The sequence below is a fragment of the Microtus pennsylvanicus genome, chromosome 22, assembly GCF_037038515.1.
Source record: "Microtus pennsylvanicus isolate mMicPen1 chromosome 22, mMicPen1.hap1, whole genome shotgun sequence".
NCBI lineage: Eukaryota > Metazoa > Chordata > Mammalia > Rodentia > Cricetidae > Microtus > Microtus pennsylvanicus.
The window spans coordinates 29136804-29161600 of record NC_134600.1 but is presented as its reverse complement, the minus strand read 5'-3'; the positions used below and the strand labels follow the sequence as shown (position 1 = coordinate 29161600).

Here is a 24797-nt window from a genome sequence, read left to right as displayed (position 1 = left end):
ATTCCTATTTGTATATAATACATTTTTCAATCATTTTTAACATTTAAATATTCAGTATTAGATGTCATTTTAAACATCATTTAAATCAATGGAAAATAAAATGAAAGTAAATAAATTAAATAGTGAATGAACAATGCTTTTTGTTTCTTTACCTCACCTTGCATATCTGACCAATTCTAGCATGAGTGGCTTTTCCAGAATGTTCTCCATCTATTGCATTTTCTCGGAAGAAAAAATACACTTTATCATCTTCAGGGTTGTCACTCTCTGGGATGAGATGAGCACTGATGAATCTAGGATCTGAGAAAAACGTTCTATTTATTAATGTGCAGTTTAAAGAATAAGGATAGTCTATAGGTTTTGTTTATACTTTCTTTTGTTTATACTTTGTTATATGTGAAGGTGGGAGTTTCCTTGCTTAATCACGTTTTTGGCTTACTTTACCTAATGCCTGTTCATTATGAAATACATTATAAATTACAGTTATCTCAACAAAAGAAATTTAATTTTGCTCAGAGTGTTAGGCATGGGTACAAAACCCATTTAGAACAAATTATTGATTATCCAAATCCTTTTCAATCTTGAGAGTTCTCAAGTGTTCCTTGTTGCTGTATGCAGTTATTCCTCTTTTATTGCATCAAATTACATAAAGAGTCCTGACTACTTCCTTCTTGTTTTCATGAAATAGTTGGTGGGGGGCAAAGGTGAAATCTGTGTAAGCAACAGAACTGCTCGTTCCCACTCATTTTCCCGTTCCCAGCTCAGAATATGGCGACATCATTTTACTCTTCAGACCAAGACTGAACTCCATGCTCTGCATTCCGTCCAGCAGCCTGTCCACTCCATATCAAACTCCAATGTCACCAGTGCCAATGCAGATCACCATTTTTCAACCAGTCTGTTCCTAGCTTACAGCCGTCCATATTTTTTTCACGCAACCACCAGAATGCTCCTCTACCCCGTCATGTTTGTCTCCAGGTGTTCCATGTTCTTAACCACTCATTTAATAATTTAATAATCAGCCAGGTGTTGTTGGTGCACACCTTTAATCCCAGCACTTAGGAGGCAGAGGCAGGTGAATCTCTGTGATTCAAGGCCAGCCTAGTCTACAGAGTGAGTTCCAGGACAGGCTCCAAAGCTACAGATAAACCCTGTTTTGAGAACTGAAACCAACCAACCAACTAACCAACCAAATAAATATTTGAATAAATAAATATAAAATCAAATTACTTAAAATAACAGGGGGGCCACAACCTTTTTTGAACCACCTGACACATATTTTCTTCTGCATCCTTTTTAAATCCTGGTTCTTATATATATCATGTAGTCTCCACCATGCTTAAGAGACATAGGAAATGAACAGATCACAAAACTAACTTTCTCAGTGTAAAATCCATTACATCCAGTCCTGATCTTAAGCCTTAAATAGTTACCTTAATAACCTTCTCTTTAACTGTGACATCTTTTTATGTTTACTTTGGAATGATATGCCCTGAAATAAACCTCAAAAAGATACACACCAAGTTATCTCAGGCTAAGTATACAGACCCGGGAAGTAATGTAGAACACATGAAATGTTTCCCGTGAGCCAGAATAATGGAGTAATAATTTAAGAACCAACCAAAGAAGTTGATCAAACGTCACCTTACAAACAGATGCAGTTCTACAGATCCTAGCCTAACAAAGACTTTACAGTTACTAAATTTAACTACCTTTCTTCAGGTTCCTTCTCATGGGAAATTAATCTAATTCGAGTCTAAGGTTTCAGCAAAAAGCCCATGCTTGCAAGAATATAATTAACTTAATAAATTTGAGAGATGATGTAAGATAATTTTCAACACATTTTCTCATGACCAAGTATCAACTAAAGAAAATACCAGCATCTACATGCACAATACTTTGTTTTTTACTATTTTGCATTTTAATGCATTTAACACTACTTAGGTTCAGTATAGCTTTATGAGAAAGACTGCATTGTGTTTTCAATTAAAAATTCAAGTAGATTTATTTTTCATGCATTTTTAGCATCTGTACTATCAATTTATTAACTATTTCTCAGTGACTACTCTTTATTTTTAATATAGAAGATCACAAGTTACTACGATGGAGATCTTCTGTACTCATGATGGTGACTGTCACGAGATATCCAGCAGGCAAATGTTCTAATTCTCATACTGTACAAGAAAGAGTCAAACTAAGAGTTTAGAAAAAACAAACAATAAAGACATGTCTCTAACTTATTCTTAGAATTTAAGGTGTGAGGCACAAAGAAGGAAAACATGCACAAGATGACAGAAACAACAGGGAACATTGTGTCCAAAGAGAAGACAAAATGAAGAGGAAGTGGTCAGAGTAGGCAACGGAAAGCTAAGAGATGTGGCGTTCTTGTCATGGAGGTGCGTCTCTTTACTCGGTGGGAAGAAACAACAAAGCATTTGAAACATAACATTTCTACATTCCATGATGTGGAAGCGTCGTTGTGGCTCAGTTGCTTCACAGAATAAAATAAAAGGGGCTGGAAGTGGGCACAAAAGGGCACAGCGAGGCAAGAAGGAAGGCTGGCAGACCGAGCCGAAGCAACCACAGAGACACAGTGGATGCAAAAGTGACCTGGTCAGCAAGGTGCAGTGAGGATGAAGGAAAGGACACAGGGCCAGATTATTTTAAATTAATTGGCTGGTAGAACTTAATTAATTCACAGGTAGAAAGTTGAATGCATGGTGCAATGACTAAAACCATGAAAAAGAAAGAAACTTCTGCTTTAAACCAGTGACTGAATAAAAGTCTTCAGACTATGTGAAGAAGTGTCCAATAGAGAGGAAGAACGTGGCCTCAGTTTACCGCATCTGAGACGGAAAGACATGCCTTTTCCCACATGTCATGAAAAAAAATAAATGAAAAGAAGGTGGCCATATTTGAAATTGAAGTGGTGAAATGACTGGTAAGATGCTGGCTAAAATAGAATAAATAAAATAGAATAAAATAGAAATTATGTTGAGGTTTGAGTTTAAAATCGCTTCCTTGGAACTCATGACCCCTCGCCCCCCAGCTTGCAAGGTCATCTCGGCTGGAGAGGAACCATTAGCATGGAGTGTAATGGGAGGAAATGGCCTGCTGGAAAGTGAGTCCTTAGATTTTTAGTCCCACCCCATTTCCTGTCCCCTTTCTTCTTAGTCTGTCTGCTGCTGTCAGGACTCTTCCCACTTCCTAAACACAGAAACTTCCTGAAAAGCACGGACAATATCCCTCAAATTATGGACAGCTAAACCTGTTCCTTTCCAGCTGCCTTATCTGGGATTGTATCATAGTGCTGAGGAAAAAAAACCACAGACCCCATATCTGCAAGTACAGTGATGTAAAGTAGAAGGAAACTTCAGTATCACTGTAGAGATGGGACTCCAAGCGTTTTTCCATTTTTCCCTCTTCAACAACCCTTTTCTTTGACTTAGCTCCCCTTTAATTACTCGACCTTAAAAAAGAAAACATATCCACAGATGTTGTTTTAGAGAACATTGGAAAGTCTTGTGTCCATCAAAACAGAGGACCGGAGCATGGGCCCCACTTCCCATCTGCACCCCAAGTTTCACTAACTGGGTTCTTTTCTATCGTTCCCTGCCATCAGGCATCAAGAGATATCATACTACCCAATCAAAGTTGGTTAGGTCTTGCTTATCTATTGACAGAAAAACATTCAGGTTGTTTACAGCTTGCTTTGCTTTCCTTATTTTTTGATGCTTCTTGACACTGAGATTGAGCTGTTCGTTATTGGGCACCACTGTCTTTTCTCCCTGTTAGCTATAAAATCCCTCAAGATGCACGCTTTCTAAACTTCACTCTGGATTTTTCCCCCTTAAAATGAACCGATCTAGTATTTTCTCCATTACTTCAGGATTCTCCATCTGTTTATATTGTTCTTCCACTCCGAGAGTCCATATCATCCTGTTCTTCTTCTCATAGCCATGTTTTAACACTTTGTGGTTCTGGTTAAGAGTTCTCCCCAGATTGTGCACTGGCTTCATCTGGCATGGAAGGCATTGGGCACTTTCTTTTCAAAGCTGCCCCCTCCTGCATTTCTTATTTTGGTTGGTGCTCTCGCGGACACCTTTATATAAGCAGTCGTGTTTAGCTATGTAGTCTCCAGCTGCACCAGAACGCCCCTCTGCCTCCTAAATTCCTAAACCTTTTTCCTCTTTTCTTTCACTCCCACTTCCTGCTCTTGGCCTTACTTTTCTAGCCTAATCTATGTTCCCGTTACAATACAGCAGTGTTCTCCGCCTTGACCTCAACGGTTTTATCTGAGCCATCCGACAAAGGAGTGAGAGGCAATCCACTGACGGTGTGTATCCCACAGAACCGTGCCGCGTCATAGATATGACAGAGTGGTGTGAACTCAGTCATGGTAAGCTGAGATGACACAGAGACCGATATCACACTGAGACAGTGGTAATACAGCTGAAGGTGATCAGTATATAAACCTGAGCTAGGTCAAAATTTTGACTCTACGTATTCTACCGCAAGAGAAAAGTGGTAAACGTTGCCGGTTACATCAGTCACAATGTGCCTGATGGAGGAATCTACGGCAGTAAGTGTTGCCCACAAACCAGCAGAATGAACCCCGTTTTCCTTTCAGTGTCCTTCTAGTGAACTCATTCACTACTCTGGACCATACCTCACCAGTGTCTTCCCAGCTGTGTTGTTCATGTGATACCGAAATAACATTTGCGCCCGCCAGTGTCTTAGCATTGAGTTCTTCTCCATGACTCTCATTTTTATAATTGCCGTAGACACTTATCTTACATTTCCAATTCTCTGTGGTTAGCTTCTGTGCAGAAGAAAACTTCTCCTCAGCTTCTTCTGAATGCTTTGCAGAGAATGGCTCCAGAGCCTAGCCCCCCCACCCCACCCCAAGATTCTTCTCTCCTGAAACTCACATTCCATGCATTTGACCTTGTCTTTGTCTGAAACTGTTTTACTATCTTGCACCTTTTAATATGTATGGAGGCTTGAATAAGAGTGAACCCAATAGGCTCCTGTATTTGAAATACAGTAGGAAATGGCACTATTTGGAAAGATTTAGAGGATTAAGAGATGTGGCCTTGTTAAAGGAAGAGTATCACTAAGGTTGGACTCGGAGGTTTCAAAAGCTCATGCCAAACACAGAAAGAGCCTCTCTTTCTGCCTATGCATCAGGATGTAGGGATGTAGTACTCAGCTCCTGCTTCAGCGTCTGCCTGCATGCATGCTGTCATGCTTCCTGCCATGATGACAATGGATTAAACCTCTGAAAGTGTCAGAAAGACACAATCAAAGGCATTCTCTTATAATACTTGGAATGGTGATTGTGTCTCCTCATGACAACTGAAAAGTGACCAAGAGAGTATGCAGACTCACTCTCTGGCAGCTGGTGCTCGTACCACAGTGAGAATCTATACAACTCTATTCTCATCGCTTGTTTTCTTGCTCCTTATTTTCAGTTGTTCTGATTCCTTTTCTTCTTTGTGGATGAATATTGTTTGGAAAACAGTATAAAGTCAAAAAAAAAAAAAAAAACCAAATAAGTGGTTTGGTGAATGAATGAGTGAATCTCTATAAGGGAAATGAATTTTAGAAAAACGAAGCATGTTTCCATTCCTTCTAAAATTACATTTGTTTCTATGCTAGGGGAGGTCAGAGAATAATTTGTAAGAGTAGGTTCTCCATTCAAACATGAGGAGCTCCTATGAACTTGCTCTGATTGACAGACTTGTTGGTAGACGCCTTTATTTGATGAACCATCTTGATGACCCAAAAGGTTTAGCTGAGGCTGGTCTTGAACTCATGGTATTACTGCCCCTATTTCTAAAAATGTAGAGTGTGTGCTACTACAAATAGATTCCTCTCTTCTTTACACTGCTTGCTTAAGTTATTCTAATGGCAAAAACCCATTCTTGATTCAGTTTTGGGGTACAAAAGTGAATAGACTTTAACTGAAAACTACTTTGAAAAGTTATTACCCAATAATGAGGTCTCAAAATGCTCTTCTGAAAGTTTGTGAAAGTTCTTTGAGGCTTAAGAAAAGCTTTTCCACTTTGATCTGCATTAAATAATTAATGAAGTAAAATTAATTTTAGGTTTGACATTTTTTCAAAATTAGATTTCATTAATAAGATTAAAATAACCCAAAACATATTCCTCTGTTCTCTGAGCTAAAAACAACACATATGTTGCAGCCAGAGATGGCTATTGTCCTGAGAATGAGCAAGCAGTTCCACAACTTGCCTTGCCACCAAACCTTCCAAGGCAAAAGTTGACCAAGATCCTTTCAACGGGCCCGCTTTGCTACTTTGTGAATTCTCCTTAGGAATCTAAGACTCTTCATGGCCTTCACAAAAGAAAGCTACTCTGGCTACTCCCATCAAAAGAGACAGAGCAGGGAAAGCATTAGCCAACTGGTTGGTTTTCTTTTTAAGTCTGTGCCCTGTAAACCACTAAAGCCAAAAAGAAAAATGTCAATTTCCATTTCTCAGATAGGAATCCTTGATTTCTCTGTGGTTAACTCCATTAAAACTAACAAACATATACAGAAAGATCTCTTAGCAATGGAAAGCTCCAGCTTCACTACCTCCCTTCACATTTACATGTTCTTTACTCTGGGAAGTTTGCAAAACGCCAGGAGATAAGGTTTAAGGAATTGGCAAACGCACACACTTCAGGCTAATTTCTCTGGATGTGAAGCAGGAAGCTGATGTGAATGTGTACTGAAACCTAAACATCAAAAGAAGATGGCAAGATCCATTCTAATGAGATCAAAGTATAAGGATTGCACCAGCATAAAACTTCAGTACAAACACCACGAAAGGTAAATAGAATTGGAAAGCATTCTCTCATCTGGGTAGCTTAAATGGCATGCCTCTGGCAATAAGACCTTGTCTTTACAGATACTATGGTACTCGTTGCAATGCCTGGGGTAAAGGGTAGAAGCTGAATAAATAATCTTATTTATTAATCGTGAGCCAGTGCTGCTTTCTGAAGCAGGGTCTCTTTAGTCTCGACACTTGCAATCAATGCCGAATAAATACAGCAGTGTTTTTCCCCCATCTTTATCTCCTGCAGCACCCCTGACATCCTTCCATATCTCAGCCCGCAGATGGCGGTTCTTGCAAAAGTCCCTTTTGGCACCACCTGCCGCTTGTAACAGTACCACTCTGTTGAAATATTTTCAGCAGCTGCAAATTAAACTGTCCTTCAGGTGCAATCTCACACGTAATGAAAATGACAACTTGGCACGGGCCACGTGCTATGTTTCCCTTATGATTCATCGCGACGCCTTAGCTTATTTCAATGATGAACAGGTTTGCTGCCCTCAGCACTAGACTCAATCTGAATCCTAAGTATGTCTACATTTTGGCCAGCATTTGACTGGACTCTTCTCTTCAACCAATAAGTTCCATCAACTAGCGCCATGATAGATTGTTTCTTTTTTGGTCTGAAAATGAATTAAATGCATTTAAATAATAATTAGAAATTCAGAGCATCTGTGCATTTTAAACAGTTATTGGTTATGTTCTAGGATGTAAATTTTGTATAATTCTTGGCTATATATTCGTGATTTTAATCTGTTTTGCCCAAGTAGCACAAGGCCTCGTGAGTGTTGCATCAAAGAGTGCTCAGACACTTCTAGTGAGAATATGTTAGTGGATTTGAACACAGCAACAGGAGTATACCACGTCTGTAGATAAAAGAAAAATCCAGCTCCCACAGTTCTCTCAGAATTGGTGGCCCACTGAAGAAAAGGAAAGCAAGGGTTTAAAAGGTTGCTAACTCATAACATAAATGCACATTCCTCTTTTCTGAAAATTTGAAATGGGATCCCACTGGCATTAAGACACTACACTCTTCTGTGATAGGGGTTAGACAAAAATATGTTGAAATCAGGCCTTTTTTTTAACTTGCTAAATTTTTAATGTTAAGAAATACCAACTAGGGCCATGCATGGTGGTGATAACTTACAATACCAACATTTCAGAGGCTAAGGCAGGAGGGCCATAAGTTCAGGGCTAACTTAGGCTACAAAACATGTCACAATCCAGCCTGAATTATGTATGGGAATTTGCTCCTTTTCCAAGAACAAAATATGAGTTACTGTTAACTAGCCTCAGTTTCCCCAAATGTCAGAAAGTAGCTATGTCTGAGAAGTGTTTGGAGAATTGAAAAGGGGAACATGTAATTCTACGTGTGTCTGTCTAAAGCATTCCATGGGCTTTCAAAACTGCTAGTGGCTATTAATTTATACCAGTGTTTATAAAACACTGTAATATCCTATAAAGTATAAATGTTTAAAAGTTAGTGGTAACATAAACTTTTACAGCTAGCAAAGCTAGCTGAATTAGACTCAGGCTGATAAGGAAGCTATAAACCTGTTAGAACAACAGAGAAAAGGAAGACTCACCGTAAATTCTCTAACGAGTAAAACCCCATTGTTTCCAGTACTGAAGCCCCTAGAATCAAAACATTTACCAAGCAACTAGCTGGCAAGTTGGGAAAAGGGAAAAGACATCAGAGAAGACAGCCAGCAACCAGAATAGCAGGCAAAAGTGATGGTTTTCTTCCTTTGGCTTTTTCCAGAAGGGCAAACAAAAGTCCCAAAGAACCAACAGTTTGGAAACAAGGCCCAGCACATTGAGAATGCAAGGCATGTAGCTTAAGGTCATCCCACATTCCTCGCTAACAGCATAAGCAGAGTAGATATATCATTTTTGGCTGTGGAATAGAGAGGCGTCTGGCTGCCAAGGAACAGGCCTGGAAAAAGTTTTGAAGTTTAGCTGGCTGGGTAGCTGTAAGAAGCCCTTGGAATAGTTTAACCCCAGGAAGGTTGTAAGAGCAGCCACATCATGGAGAGAGAAGGGAGGATTCCCAGAGAAAATGAGAGAGAAAGTCACCGAAAGCAACAGGTCCTGCTGCGGATGGCAGAGCTTCCTGTGTGGACCGTACATCTTTCTGATACGCGCTCACCCTGAAAGAGATTAAGATCTAGAAGATGTCAAAGGACAAGCTTGTAACTGACAGAACGTGGACACGGCCAAGCCCTTTCTCCCGCTACGGCCTCATCAACTGTCTGCACCTATTATTCTCCAGTGAGTCCTACGTGGCGGAGGAAAGCTAATTGCCGCGCTATATGAATTAAGATACTTGGCTTTGACATTAATAAAAAGCTGGTGAGAAGGCTTACTGCTCGCTGCGATAACTCATTAGGACTATCTGAACTAAATGGTCATAACCCACGCAGATGTCTGCAGCATTCCTCATCCGAAGGGAAGTTACAGCAGAGGAAGTAAAGGCCTTTGGGATGTTGGGCTTATTAGCATAAACATGTAAAGTTATCAAAACCATAACTGTGGCGTGTCGTGCCTTCCGCCACACACGTCAAATCACATTAACAACCTTGTTTCTCTTATGAGCGCTGTCACTGAGGAAGGAATAGCTTTCCACTTTCATCTTCTCAACTTCATTCTCCACTGTCCCCCATTTCTTCCTTGACGTACTTTGAAGGAAGGGAGTACCTTTTCTGTGGACCCACACATCCTAGTTAAAGCACCCATTTTGTGAAACATAACCGTCTATCCTGGGCAAAGCCCACACTCCTCCAACTACTCCCTGCCCCCTCACCATTACACAATGACGACGTGACATATTTGCAGACACGCACGGACTGTGCACGCGTTCCTGGACTGAAAAATGTGGACTTCATCAAATGGCTTTCAACTGTCCCCCAGCCAAATACAACTCCGGGTTCAACTCCCTTCAAAGCGCTTGGCATCCTACCATCTTAGCATGCCAGCGTCCGGAATTTTTCATTCTTTAATCCTCTTCTACTGTAAATTGTGACAATGTTTTCAATGTACATTTCCTATCTTCAAAAAAAAATCCACTTTCTGCAAATTCTTCATGTGCATTTTTCCCATTTTTGTATTTGCTAATTTACCTTTACAGCGCTGAACATTGTGCTTCTTGTCTTAGCTCTGCAAGGCAAGGTTCACCATCTAGCATCCTCTTCCCAAGTTCTTTGTTTTTTTTTTTTTTTTCGAGACAGGGTTTCTCTGTGGCTTTGGAGCCTGTCCTGGAACTAGCTCTGTAGACCAGGCTGGTCTCGAACTCACAGAGATCTGCCTGCCTCTGCCTCCCGAGTGCTGGGATTAAAGGCGTGCGCCACCACCACCCGGCTCTTCCCAAGTTCTTAAAGGTTTTCTTTTGAGATACTAGTTGAACTCTACTCTATACCATTGCACAGTGGTCTTAAAGCCAGTGGCCTGCCTTCGCTTAGTTGATGGTTCTATATCTGCATGGCGGTAATCATGCTTCTTAGCTCAGTGACTGTCTTGATATTTTATTCATAAAGTGAAAATATGGGGCTATCACAAAGATTAAACAGCCTAGCTGATCTAATATACATGCATTTGGTAAACGCTACTGTGAAATAAGGAGCAATCTTATTGTTACCTCATTTTACTTCTGTTTCATTATGAAACCACAATTTTTCCATAAGAATTTATTTTAGAAGAACATTATTGAAGTTGACAAATGTATTATTGAAAATGGTAGTGGAAGACTAAAGTCACACACACACACACACACACACACCCAAGGCCATGAACTCCGCGGGCATCCTTGTCCATATGGACATGGACAAGACACGTGGCTAGGAGACTCAAGACTTCATTTACAGGGCTGGACCTTCAATAAATAGGTTCTTAGACACATCAAGTCTACATGGACCACAGTACCAATGGATGACTAGTTGTCAAAAACTAATTTATATAGTGTGCAACCAGCCTTGTATCGTGTGTTTTAAGTTATATTTGATGAAAGTAAAGTTACATATGTGTGTCTAAAACTTGTGAAGGATTAAAAATTATTTTGGTGTCAAATAAAATAGAAGAATTTTGAGGAAGAAAATAATTTGGACTGTACTGTGCCCTGGGTGAAATGTTCCCACTCCACTTCACTGTGTCCTGGGTGAAGTGCTCCCACCCCACTGTGCCCCGGGTGTAGTGCTCCTACTCCACACTACTGTGCCCTGGGTGAAATGTTCCCACTCCACTCCACTGTGTGCTGGGCAAAGTGCTCCCACTCCACTGTGCCTGAGTGAAGTGCTATTTCCCTTTCTCCACAGGCATTTGGGATATTTAATTAACCCAATTTCCTGGGCTGTTCCACTATGACTTAGCACAACTGTCAACTGCACTTGCCTATATGCGTGCGGTTATTTATTTAAAACTAGTTCACTCTCCTCCCCTCCCTCCAACCTGCTCCTCCTGGGCAGCTCGCCAATAATGCATCACCATAACCCTCAGAAGCCTGCTAAAATGCCAGTGTCTCCTTTGTCGTGACTGCCATCTTATTATCAATTTAAATTTGAAAGGACTTCTAAAGACTTTCATATCTATTTTTGTGTCTTAATTTTGCTCCATACATTTTTGTTACTCTATCAATGTTGTTTCTGTAATGTTTTTATTCTGATAAAAACAATTTTTATCAGAATGAGAAGCATTATCCCTCACATTGAAAATACTTCACCATTATTTAATGTATTGACACCCACTCTATGTTAATATCATCCTTGATACAATTATTTTGGTAGGACATTAATATTACCTGGCACGCCAAAAAATTCAATCACATAATTTTCACAAAGCCATATTATTTATCAAAACTACGAGCAGCATATTTTAAGTGTGGATACCCCACTGCATGTGAATTTTACCTCACAAAAATGTAGAAGGACTGAAACCTATGTTGACTGCATTTTAAAAAGGGAAGGCTATTAATGAATGGAGTTTAGGGGATGGATAGATAGAGGACACCAAACAAACTCCAAATCTGTATAAAGTACAGGTAGAGTCCTAAGCTGTGCTAAAGTAAAATTCTTTTGATTTTTCTACTTGTCATTCTTACACTGAAACATTAGAAAAAAGTTACATGATTCTTAAGACAAAAAGTTTTTTTTTTCAATTTTCAGCCTAAGTGAATTTATGACATATAAGGATTAAGGCAAAATTAAATAGACTGAATATGCAAATGAATCGTCATGAGTATTCAACAAAACAACTTAATTTAATCTTCTATATTTATTGTTTTATTCAGATTTTTTTACTAGACCATAACCAGCAGATTCAAATAATGTAATTAAGCGTTTGCTAAAAGCATCACTTAAGGGGCTGAAGAGATGGCTCAGTGATTAAGAGCACTGGCTGCTCTTCCAGAGGACTAGGGTTTAGTTCCTAGCACCCATGTGGCAGCTTATAAATGTCTGTAACTCCAGTTCCAGGGCATCTGAGAACTTCATGAAGACATATCTGTAGGTAAAACATCAATGAACTTAAAAAGGAAAACTTCACGCTCAATATTTGCTAAAATATAACCTTAACATGATCTATTTATAGAAAACTGGTGTGGGATGTCCTCCTGTGTATATGTTGCTTTTACTGCTCGGTGAATAAAACTGTCTCTGCCAATGCCTTAATAGAGTAGAGCCAGAAGGGAAATCTGAACAGGGAGAAAATGAGAGAGAGAGAGAGAGAGAGAGAGAGAGAGAGAGAGAGAGAGAGAGAGAGAGAGAGAGAGAGAGAGAGAGAGAAGAAAGAAAGAAGGCAGAATAGAATAAAAGGGGATGCCAGGTACCCACTGAAGGCAAAGATGCCAGTGACTTATCAGTAATCTACAGCCTCTTGGCGATACACAGATTAATCGAATTGGGTTAATGTAAGATGTAAGAGCTAGCTAGGAATAATCTTGAGTCTTTGGTCAAACAATGTTGTAATTAATATAAATTTTGTGTGATTATTCGGGTCTGGGTACAGTCTCCATGTACATCCAAACGATTTTGGGGTTGGGTACCGAACGTGGGCCTTTACATATGATACACATTTGCTCTACCACGGAACTGTACTCCCGGCCCCCAGATAGTCCCATTTGCATAATGTGACGCGCCAGGTGCACAACTCAGTTCTCAAAAACAAATCCGTGATGCATAACATTTGTGGGGTGATTTTTTTTAAACAATAAAACTTGTAATGCTTATTTTTAATTTAAAACCTGTTAATTGACTTATTCTTGTCAGGTAGTCATAAAATTATTTTTCAATTACGGTGAATCCAGGAAATTTCAGTCGAGTGCAAGGTGGATTTCAAGAACTCTTGCGGTGCTAAAATGGAAACACCTCAGTTGAGATAAACATTTAAATGCTACTATTTCTGGCTTCCTACCTTACAGGTGTTTTCTTCTAAACTGTACTCTGTGCTCCTCTCCGCTCATCTTACATGGTATTTTTTTTTTTTTTGGCTCTAACAAGTTATAGACCAAGCAACTCTTCGACAGCTTTTGGGGGAATGACATAATTATGCTTTTAGTCCTTGTATTTTGGAGTGGGTTTTCCCAGGCTCAGATTGTATGAGTGAAATGTAATGGCTGACATTTTCAAGAACTTTGTGTTCAACCATTCAGACAGCTGCAGCTTATAATGCCAAATACGGAGAAGGAAAAGTCTGATAATTTTAGACTTAATCCAGGTAGATGAACTCTGATGTTGATTGGCATTTTTCTAATTCTGTGTACTTATGCCTTCTTAGCTGTGATATGTATCTATGCACTGGACCTTCAATAGCTAAACTCACGCTATGAATGCTCTCATTGGTCCTCAATCAGCCTTTCAGCGCTCGTGCCGTGCTTTTGAGTCATGCTGAGTATAAAGTAGCCTGTGATTAAATTAGATGGCTTAGCCATTTGATCCACTAAAGGAGAACTTCATGCAGTAAGTCATTTCTAGGAAGAAAAATTAAATTATGTCACGATGTTGTTAGGCGCACTCACATTCCTTTTGGGCATGAATTTTGTTTCATTTAAGGATTTCAAAGATTTAAGTCATATTTTATAACCTCCAAAATTTATATAATATTAAAATATTTTGGGGGAAATATAATCATGCTCTTATATGTGATATGAGAGATGAATAAAATAAATTGTGCTTTAAAGGCAACATTGTGCAGTAAATGGAGTCCAAAGTCACAAAGTAAATATTTTTTTTTATAAATTAAAATAAAAAGTTATATTATTTGAACCTGAAAAAAGTATGCTGGCAACTCTTTACTCCTATGACAACTGAGCTTCCTATTTAGAAAGCCCCCATGATAAGAGGTAATTCAAATAATTGCACTTAGCCAATGACAATGCTAAAACCACCCCTTAAAGGAAAATTGGGAGAGTTTCCGGAAACACCTCATTTGAATTGAAAGCTTGCTCTGATTCCCTTTGCCAGAGAAGCCATCAAAGTTTAGGCAATGTGCTTGCTTGGCATCATGAAATGAGTGTGTGTGTGTGTTTGACTTACTTTTTCTAAGTTTCCACGATTAACTAAGGAACTAAGACACATACACAACCCCACCCACCTGCACACATGCACGCACGCTTGTCAAGAAACAAATCAACACAGGAGGAGATATAATACAACCTTGGCTTAAATCCCACTGAGAAGGGAGGAAAATGCATGAGTGTCTCCCTTCACCGTTTTCTTCTGCCACATTTCACTCAATCCTACGACCGAGAATAGAGACCGCCAAAAGCCGAGAAGCAGCTCAGACATGCCTGCGCATCTTTACATTTGTAATAATTTCACTTGGATTAAGTCTCCCTCCATGCATTATGAACTTCAATTTCAGTTCATTATTTCTTCATATCATGATAAGAAATTCTATTTACTTTTTGTTACTGTATTCAAATCAACCAGAAAAAATATCCGTGTTATCTTTAAATCTTGAACAAAACATAGCACATGTATATTTTCTTTTTCAATATTTAATTGAAGAGATTTTATATTATAGAAGCATCCTTGTCATATACAAATCGTTTCATACTTAGACTCTTTGGGTGCTTATTAATATAACCATTTTTAGCTATTTTTTTGTCTGGTGCTGTCATTCTTAATATTATAGCTGCATCTAACCTGAATAACTTAAAAAAATCTCTTCCATCTTTGTCTATGCTCTGACATCTTCCACAGTGGTATCATACAATTTTACTGATCGTATATCTACTGCATGATCCAGTGACAAACTGGTTGATAACCTGATATTATGTCCCCAAATGAACAACCAAATTATGTAGGCAAAATAAGCATTAGGTGCTACAGTAAGCCACCTGAATTACAGGCATGTGTTTAATTTTTGACCATTTATTTGCCCCGGAAGTAAGTCAGGTGGCAAAACTGGCATTTGAGTCAGAGTTTCATTAATAAAGACTGCTTTCCACATCGTTCTAATAAATATTGGCTCAAACCATTCTGAATAAGTAGCCACATAAAGCAGTGTTCTCAGTGAAAATGTAAAGACTCCTTCACGATGGATGGAGAAGCTATACTTTTGGTATCTACCCTTTTCCGGGGGCAGCCAGCAGTCTCCGGGATCATTAAATACTGCGACACTTGCAGGAGACCTTACATTCCTAAAGCATGGAGCCCATGTTTATGAAGAAGGAGATGCCCACGAGAGAATGCGGCTGGCTTCATCACATGAAATAATGATTCAGGGACCAGGAAAGATTTAGGTCAACTTGCATTTGACACAGGCTTTGGCATTTGTAATGGCTTGGGTGTTCCTAGAGCTGGAATTCAATTATCCTGATTACAACACCAGAGATGGTCCAGCATTTCTGTCATTTACAGGTCAGAAAATACTCTCAAAAGTACCAGAAAGTCAGAATCTTAGCAGAAAAGTTTGACTGCATTATAATTAAGAGTTGTTACGACTTTGTTTGTAAGAGGCAATGATAGTTTTGATCCTTAAAAAAAAATGGTTAATTAGATGGTGAAAGAAATTGAAGGCAGAAAAGCAGACCACATATAGCACAATTTCTGAAATGATTTGATTTTGTAGAAAACAATTATTCATGCCCTGTTTAATCTCTTCAAAAACAATAATTCGTTTCACACTAAGTACTCTTTGTAGTTTTGTACCTTGTACTCTTTCCTATGTTTTTGTACTATTCTTAATTATTTAAAATATATTATTACTTTTTATATTTTCATATCTTTTCAATGCAAATTAAATAGTAAGGTAATTTTAGTTTTATTTATGCAATGTTGAAATGTTTGTTTATTTACATAGGGCATACCACTTTCTAAGTGAATATATTTAATATCACATTGCATAAATGTAATTTGAGAGGTAATATCATGACACAAAAGTTTTGTTATAACCTCATATTTATAATGTGTGGCTATTTATTTATTTATTTGTTTATTTATTGGTTTTTCGAGACAGGGTTTCTCTGTGTAACAGTTCTGGCTGTCCTGGAACTCACTCTGTAGATCAGGCTGGACTCAAACTCACAGAGATCCGCCTACCTCTGCCTCCTGGGTGCTGGGATTAAAGGTGTGAGCCACCACTGTCTGGCTATGTTTATAATTCATTATATTCTTTACACTAAAATCTTTCCTAGATTTTAAAAATATTGTTACTTTTTACTACCTATTTTATTACTTAAGACATATTATTCCTTGTCAAATTCTGAAGGCATTTGATAGAAGACAATTAATTCATATTCGTCTGAACACACTTGTAGGAAGATATAGGCTATCATAAAATGTATGACGATGCTTTAATTCTTGGTGGAATGCCTCGGTAGTGTGGGTCTTGAATGATTATTGCTAGAAAGTCCACCATGTCATATTTCTGAAACCTTAGATATCAAATATTTTATATCGTTTATTTAATGATAAACGATATAAAATATTTTTGTTATTTGGTTCCTTCCATTGTAACTTTTAATGTAGGATTTGAATAGATGACACATTCTTAATTAGTAATTCTGTATAGTCTCTGAAATTCTTCCTTGAACACATTCCCTAGGATACATATATTGCTAATTAGTCTAAGGGGCATACATTTACTTTCAATGTGTTTTTAAAGGTGAGTTTTCAGTGACTTAAGATATATACAGATAAGATAGTTCTTTGTTTTGTGAAACAGTTTAGGACAGAATGCATTAGCTTTGGCAAGCTCTTCCTTTTTCAAGAAAAGTGTGTTACTTTACTATTTATTCAAAAAAATTATGTAACTTAATAAGTATTTCCTCTGTACTATCTTCAAAAATATCAGGACTTTGCATGTTATAATATCCTATTAAATCATATGACATTAAAATTTATATTTAAAATTACAACAAATAATATTAAGAAATCAAACTGAGGCTCCAAGTCCAGTAGCAATGGCCTCGTTCTTTACCACGCAGAAGAGGCTATTCCTCCGTCTCAAAGGTTATGCTATTTTTATTACTTCAGGCACTCTTTAAAGACTTGGGAGGAGAAGGAAATCTCAGAAGAAACCAAGTGAAAGTTAATAAACATTATCCTATAGAGGATTTCTACGGACATCAATTTAATTATTTCTCCAAGCAGATCCGACTTATAAAACATCAGCACACTTAATTGCTAAGACTTTCAACACACAGTGTGATGGCATTGCATGCAAGAGTATGAACTAAATGACGGGTTTAATCTTATAATTGCCACTGATGCGGATGAACGTCTAGTCTTTGTTCGGTGAAGATATCCCACCAGCTCTATGTCCATTCCTGTTTAGATATCTAACAGAGACGTGTGTTTCCCAAACCTGATACATCATTTATTTATTTTAAATAAATAAGAGTTCTTCTCACTATATTCTGTTGCTACAAGGAATATCACTTAACATCTTTAGTACGGATTAAACATAATTTAAATTTGCTTTTTAATCGACTTATTTTTACATTCATCCCTGAAAAAGATGTTGAAAATGTCTGTAATTATTATTTTTGATCAATACTATATTGCATTTTATAATATTATCTCATATTAATTATAATAAATTCATAGGGAATATGACAAAAATGCAGTGTAGATATTAGTTGGTTAAAGGTGATAATGAAAAATAAAATTCTCTACTTTCAAAAATAATAATTTGTAAGATATTACTGACACTAATATAAGAGGTTAGATATTAAATAAAAACAAAAGACAGAAAAAATGGCATAAATACATCATTCAGATTTAGACAACAAGTCCCTAAATACTGAGAAATGACTCCATGTTCTGATTCTTTAATGAGAGAAACTCCTAATAACCATTGGTATGTAAAAACTTGATAATAAAAGCTACCAATTAGTATAGAACAGTTCTAAATCCAATAATCATGCCTCGTCTCCTATGATTATGAAGTTTGAAGGAATGAAATCCTTTAGTATATTAAGTTTCCTTCATCCCTTAATAAACACTCAGTTTAATACAACAATTGAAACTGTGAGGCTAATGAAACACTTATATACTTAGAACATTCTCCGTGTGAACAGCTACCAGTGTTGGCTCTCGTTCACTCGTTTTGGTTGTGTCTGTTGATTTTAAGGCCTAGACACAGAAAGGACTCAATTTACTGTCACAGTGAAGGCGCCAGTTGTTGATCACATGAGTGGGAAGAAATGACGTGTTCCACTTTCCTCCATTTCCAGCCCTTTTGTTCTATTAAGCAATACTTTGCTGTGTTACATTTTTTTGCTCTGGCTTCCATTAGGGTTGTTTTTTTACGATCAGAATTGTTTACCAGTGAAATAATATCTTCTAAAATAGATAATCATATTACCTTCAGTTTCACTGATTCTAGCTGATTCCCATATTTTTTCTTTAAACTTAAACCAATTTACAGTTTCTCCCCATCTGAAGCTATCTCTTACACACTTTCTAAGAATAGTTGGACACGTGTGTACCTTGTGCATAGCCGCATGCCCTTGCACTATATGATGGTTAAGCTTTAGTCTGATGTTCACTTGAGAACCCGAAAATCAAATGATAATGAAATTGTTTCATTAGGAAGTAAATCTCCTTTACTTTATGGGCCAACTTTGTCTTTTAGGTATAAAGGCCTTTTGGAAACACATGCCTATGACCTCAAATAGGTGTTAAGTACTTCAAGGGTTCTTCACTTTCTGTGTATGTTATCCTGGAAGGCTGGGTTTTTCCTACTCAGCTTTGCTTCTTCTTATAGCCTTAGTCCCTTGTGAGTGCACACTGCACGCAGAAAACAGAGGTCCCCCAGAGTAGCAAGCTGGTGCCTAAAAATATGGAGATTCACTTATAACAAATCAATTTTATAACATATTTGTAACATTAATAACAACTATGGGAATAAGTAGACATTTTAGAACAATACAGAAAAGAACAATAGGGAAAGGAATCGAGGAAAATTGCCTATTCTAATAATTAAGGCAATAAACCTATTGATATGCTGCTAACCAGAAATACTGTTGAAGGGTTTCAAGAAACTGAAGATACTCATTAAAAATTGATAAACAGTAATTGAAACGGATAGGTTAATCGCTACCAAAATATCTGTTCCTAACTTCCTATTAATAATGCAATTCTTTTACCTCTAAAATATCAAATTACATAGTATTGTAATTGTTTTTTACTGACAACCATATGGCCAGTTATAAAATGACAATCTCAGTAGCCTTGGGAATTAAGACATGTCCCAATAAAATTTCACTGTCTCTGTGGAAAAATTCTTAAGTGTGTATGAAGCCTAACATACATTACAAATCTAGAGGTTAAATCTTCAGAAGATTTTATATCATAGTTCACTGGTATTTATTTCAACTTTTGAGAATGTACATTTTGTTTTGATGATATGTTTCTTATAGTTAGTTGTATAAGAAGTAAATGTTATTAGGAAATTGCTCAGATCCATTAGGCCTTATTATTTCTTAACCTCTCTCATTCTCTTTCTTCATTCTTTTTGTTTTGTTTTGGCTTTGGTTATAGATTGTTTTTTCAATATAGCATTGGGATGTCCTTTAGAAACTTTTTTCAATCCAATAAAAAAAATGGAGTACAGATCTAAACAGAGAACTATCAACAGAAGAATCTAAAGTGGCTGAAAAACACTTAAGGAAATGCTCAGTATCCTTAGTCATCAGAGATATGCAAATCAAAGCAACTCTGAGATTCTATCTTACACCTGTAAGAATGGCCAAGATCAAAAACACTGATGACAACTTATGCTGGAGAGGTTGTGGAGTAAAGGGAACACTCCTGCATTGCTGGTGGGAATGCAAGCTGGTATAGCCCCTTTGGATGTCAGTGTGGTGATCTCTCAGAAAATTAGAAAACAGCCTTCCTCAAGACCCAGCAATACCACTTTTGGGTATTCAAAGGATGCTCAATCGTGCCACAAGGACATGTGCTCAACTATGTTCATAGCAGCATTGTTTGTCATAGTCAGAACCTGGAAACAACCTAAATGCCCCTTGACCAAAGAATGGATAAGGAAAATGTGGTATTTTACACAATGGAGTACTACACCACAGAAAAAAATAATGACATCTTGAAATTTGTAGGCAAATGGATGGATCTAGAAAACATCATATTGAGTGAGGTAACCCAGACCCAGATTGACAATTATCATATGTACTCACTCATAAGTGGTTTTAAAACATAAAGCAATGAAAAACGGTTTACAAATCACAATTCCGGAAAACCTAGACAACAATGAGGACCCTAAGAAAGACATTCATAGATCTAATTTACATGGAAAGTAGAAAAAGACAAGATCTCCTGAGTATATTGAGAGCATGGGTACCATGGGAGAGGGTTGAAGGGGAGGGGAGAGGCAGGAAGGGGAGAAAAATGTAGGACTTAATAAAATCAATAAAAGAAAAAAGAAACTATTTTTCTCTTATGCTTCCATATCGTAGAGAACATTTAACCATCCCATGTTATTGGAAGAGTACTGACTTACCAGTTTCTATCACTATGTTAAAAGTTATCTCAGTGATAGATAGCCTACATACCAATCATTTGGCCTTGGGTTCAATCCCAACACTAGAAGAAAATAAAATATCAGAAGAACATTTCTTTTGTTGTCAGTATCAGAATATCCTTTAGTAAGTGGACTTAATAACACTTTAAATGTAGAATATTATTTTAAGAAAAAAAGTGACTTGGCAACTTATGTCTCATTTTTAGACAGGGCCAATAAACAAATGGAGCAGCAGGACATTTTACATAAAACCCAGATGATAAAATCACTAACAAGGACCACGGCAGTCTAAATCTGCCATTCTTCCATGACATGACTTATTCGCCTTTTGATATTTCTGATGAGCATCATTACAAATGATGAAAATGTACTACATAGAATACAGCAAACTGACATTGCACTATACAGATACAGCATCCTGACAGTGTTCTACACAGAATACAGCATCCTGACAATGCAGTACACAGAATACAGCATCCTGACAGTGTTCTACACAGAATACAGCATCCTGACAATGCAGTACACAGAATACAGCATCCTGACAACGCAGTACACAGAATAGAGTATCCTGACAATGCACTACACAGAACACAGCCTCCTGACAATGCAGTACACAGAATACAGCATCCTGACAATGCACTACACAGAATACAACATCCTGACAACGCAGTACACAGAATACAGCATCCTGACAGTGTCCTATACAGAATACAGCATCCTGACAATGCACTACACAGAATACAGCATCCTGACAGTGTCCTACACAGAATACAGCATCCTGACAACGCAGTACACAGAATACAGCATCCTGACAACGCAGTACACAGAATACAGCATCCTGACAGTGTCCTATACAGAATACAGCATCCTGACAATGCACTACACAGAATACAGCATCCTGACAATGCAGTACACAGAATACAGCATCCTGACAATGCACTACACAGAATACAGCATCCTGACAATGCACTACACAGAATACAGCATCCTGACAGTGTCCTACACAGAATACAGCATCCTGACAGTGTCCTACACAGAATACAGCATCCTGACAGTGTCCTACACAGAATACAGCATCCTGACAATGCACTACACAGAATACAGCATCCTGACAGTGTCCTACACAGAATACAGCATCCTGACAGTGTCCTACACAGAATACAGCATCCTGACAATGCACTACACAGAATACAGCATCCTGACAGTGTCCTATACAGAATACAGCATCCTGACAATGCACTACACAGAATACAGCATCCTGACAGTGTCCTACACAGAATACAGCATCCTGACAACGCAGTACACAGAATACAGCATCCTGACAACGCAGTACACAGAATACAGCATCCTGACAGTGTCCTATACAGAATACAGCATCCTGACAATGCACTACACAGAATACAGCATCCTGACAATGCAGTACACAGAATACAGCATCCTGACAATGCACTACACAGAATACAGCATCCTGACAATGCACTACACAGAATACAGCATCCTGACAGTGTCCTACACAGAATACAGCATCCTGACAGTGTCCTACACAGAATACAGCATCCTGACAGTGTCCTACACAGAATACAGCATCCTGACAATGCACTACACAGAATACAGCATCCTGACAGTGTCCTACACAGAATACAGCATCCTGACAGTGTCCTACACAGAATACAGCATCCTGACAATGCACTACACAGAATACAGCATCCTGACAGTGTCCTACACAGAATACAACATCCTGACAATGCACTACACAGAATACAGCATCCTGACAGTGTCCTACACAGAATACAGCATCCTGACAATGCAGTACACAGAATACAGCATCCTGACAGTGTCCTACACAGAATACAGCATCCTGACAATGTCCTACACAGAATACAGCATCCTGACAACGCAGTACACAGAATACAGCATCCTGACAATGCACTACACAGAATACAGCATCCTGACAACGCAGTACACAGAATACAGCATCCTGACAATGCACTACACAGAATACAGCATCCTGACAATGCAGTGCACAGAATACAGCATCCTGACAATGTCCTACACAGAATACAGCATCCTGACAATGCACTACACAGAATACAGCATCCTGACAATGCAGTACACAGAATACAGCATCCTGACAATGCACTACACAGAATACAGCATCCTGACAGTGTCCTATACAGAATACAGCATCCTGATAATGCACTACACAGAATACAGCATCCTGACAGTGTCCTACACAGAATACAGCATCCTCACAATGTTTCCTTTGCTGTATCTCTTACACCAGACAATGTCCAATGCCCTACACATGGGCATTACCAACACTTGAACAAAGAAGGAAACAAAAGCTGGCACTAATATTGAAATAAGTAGTAAAATTTCAGTGTTTACGAGTTCTGGTCATGTAATTGTCTGAGGCTCTCGCAAGACAATTATACTATACTTTTAATTATTTACAAGCCCACTGCTTTATCAAAGTGGCCTTTATTCACCTTTACATCAACTCTGAAAGGTGTGATATCATATTTTACCTTGACTCTTTAAAGGGAAATAAAGAGGAATAAAATAACAGGAAGACCGTACAGCAGGCTTTTCTTGACAGCACTATTTTGCTCGTATATTGATTTTTTCCCCAGTTAAAATATTTGATATGGTGACAGCAAAAACATAACAGTAACTGATCAAATTATAATGTAATTGATCAACTTTCTTGTTGATCCATCCTAACCTTGTAAAATATTCAATAATGGGAATTGTTATTGTAATTAGATTTTCCTTTAATTTAGTCAAAGTAAGGTTTTGTGATAATCAGCATGTTTTATTTTCTACCTTCAGAATTCATATATTCATGCACACACAGACACATCCACACCAATATACCCCTCCACACACACACACACACACACACACACACACACACACAGAGAGAGAGAGAGAGAGAGAGAGAGAGAGAGAGAGAGAGAGAGAGAGAGAGAGAGAGAGAGAGAGAGAGAGAATAGAACTAGCTAAGAAGACCAGGCAGGCTCCTAACTCAGAATCAATAATTCTCCATGCCTCTACCTCCTAGGTATTAGAATTAAGGGCTTGGGCCACCAAGCCCTTTGTCTATTCATTGTCGTGCGTTGTGTGTTCTGTCTTTTAGCAGATATGTATAACGTGTTCATTTTTTTTTCTTACTATGGTTGCTCTACCTCCATAGAAGTTTGACTTCAGCCTTGGAACTGCTTCACTTTTAGGCAAATGACACAAAAGTTCACTGATGTCCAGATGGGTCATAGAACAGCACACAAGCTGAACACAAGGCTGCATCATTTAAATAGTATTATATGGTAAGCTAAAGAGGCTGTGTGCAACCCAAGAGGAAACTTAACTTGCTGTCACTAATTTTGTACACATTCTTGTCAGAATTTTATGAATATATAAAAGGAGCAGCGCTCTTTGATGTGGAAGCTCTAGAATCCTTTATAATTAGTCATTAAATGAACAAAAAAAGTGTGTTTGGCTTACATGAATGTAGACAAATTTATACACATATTGAAGAGGCACAGTTTTGATGGATCCCTTATGTTGTCAACCTACACTAAAGCCCCAAACAGTTATGATTTAACAAATCATCATGCTAAATAATGAAGAACACTGTGCTCTTTTAATTTATTAAATTACTCCATGAAGCTATAACTCATATTCAGGGGGATATCTTTGTTTTTAATACATTATAAATAATCATAATATCAAACGTATGCAATTTCAAATGCAAGACATATGTCTGATACAAAAGCTCCATGGGATAATCAGTGTATTGCTTAGAACTTGGGAGGAAAAAGGCTTGTCTAATTCATTTACTCAGATGGCTACTCCCACATTATATGTTGAACTGTCCCTTGTAAGAACACCTAACATACACAAACATTCCTTAGCAGTCTTGGCAGGAAAGCAACTTCAAGGTCTTTTCCTTGGGAGGTAAAGATTGGTTAGTTGATTTTC

General features: G+C 38.0%; 1 protein-coding gene across 2 annotated transcripts in view; it reads right to left on the bottom strand.

Moving 5' to 3' along the window:
- Sema3a (semaphorin 3A) overlaps positions 1 to 24797 on the bottom strand; it is a 202278-nt gene that overhangs the window by 43146 nt on the left and 134335 nt on the right. For both annotated transcript variants that reach the window (XM_075955979.1, XM_075955978.1), the window contains one exon: positions 158 to 300. In XM_075955979.1, coding sequence (XP_075812094.1) covers positions 158 to 300 — 143 coding nt within the window. The remainder of the gene's footprint in view (positions 1 to 157; positions 301 to 24797) is intronic.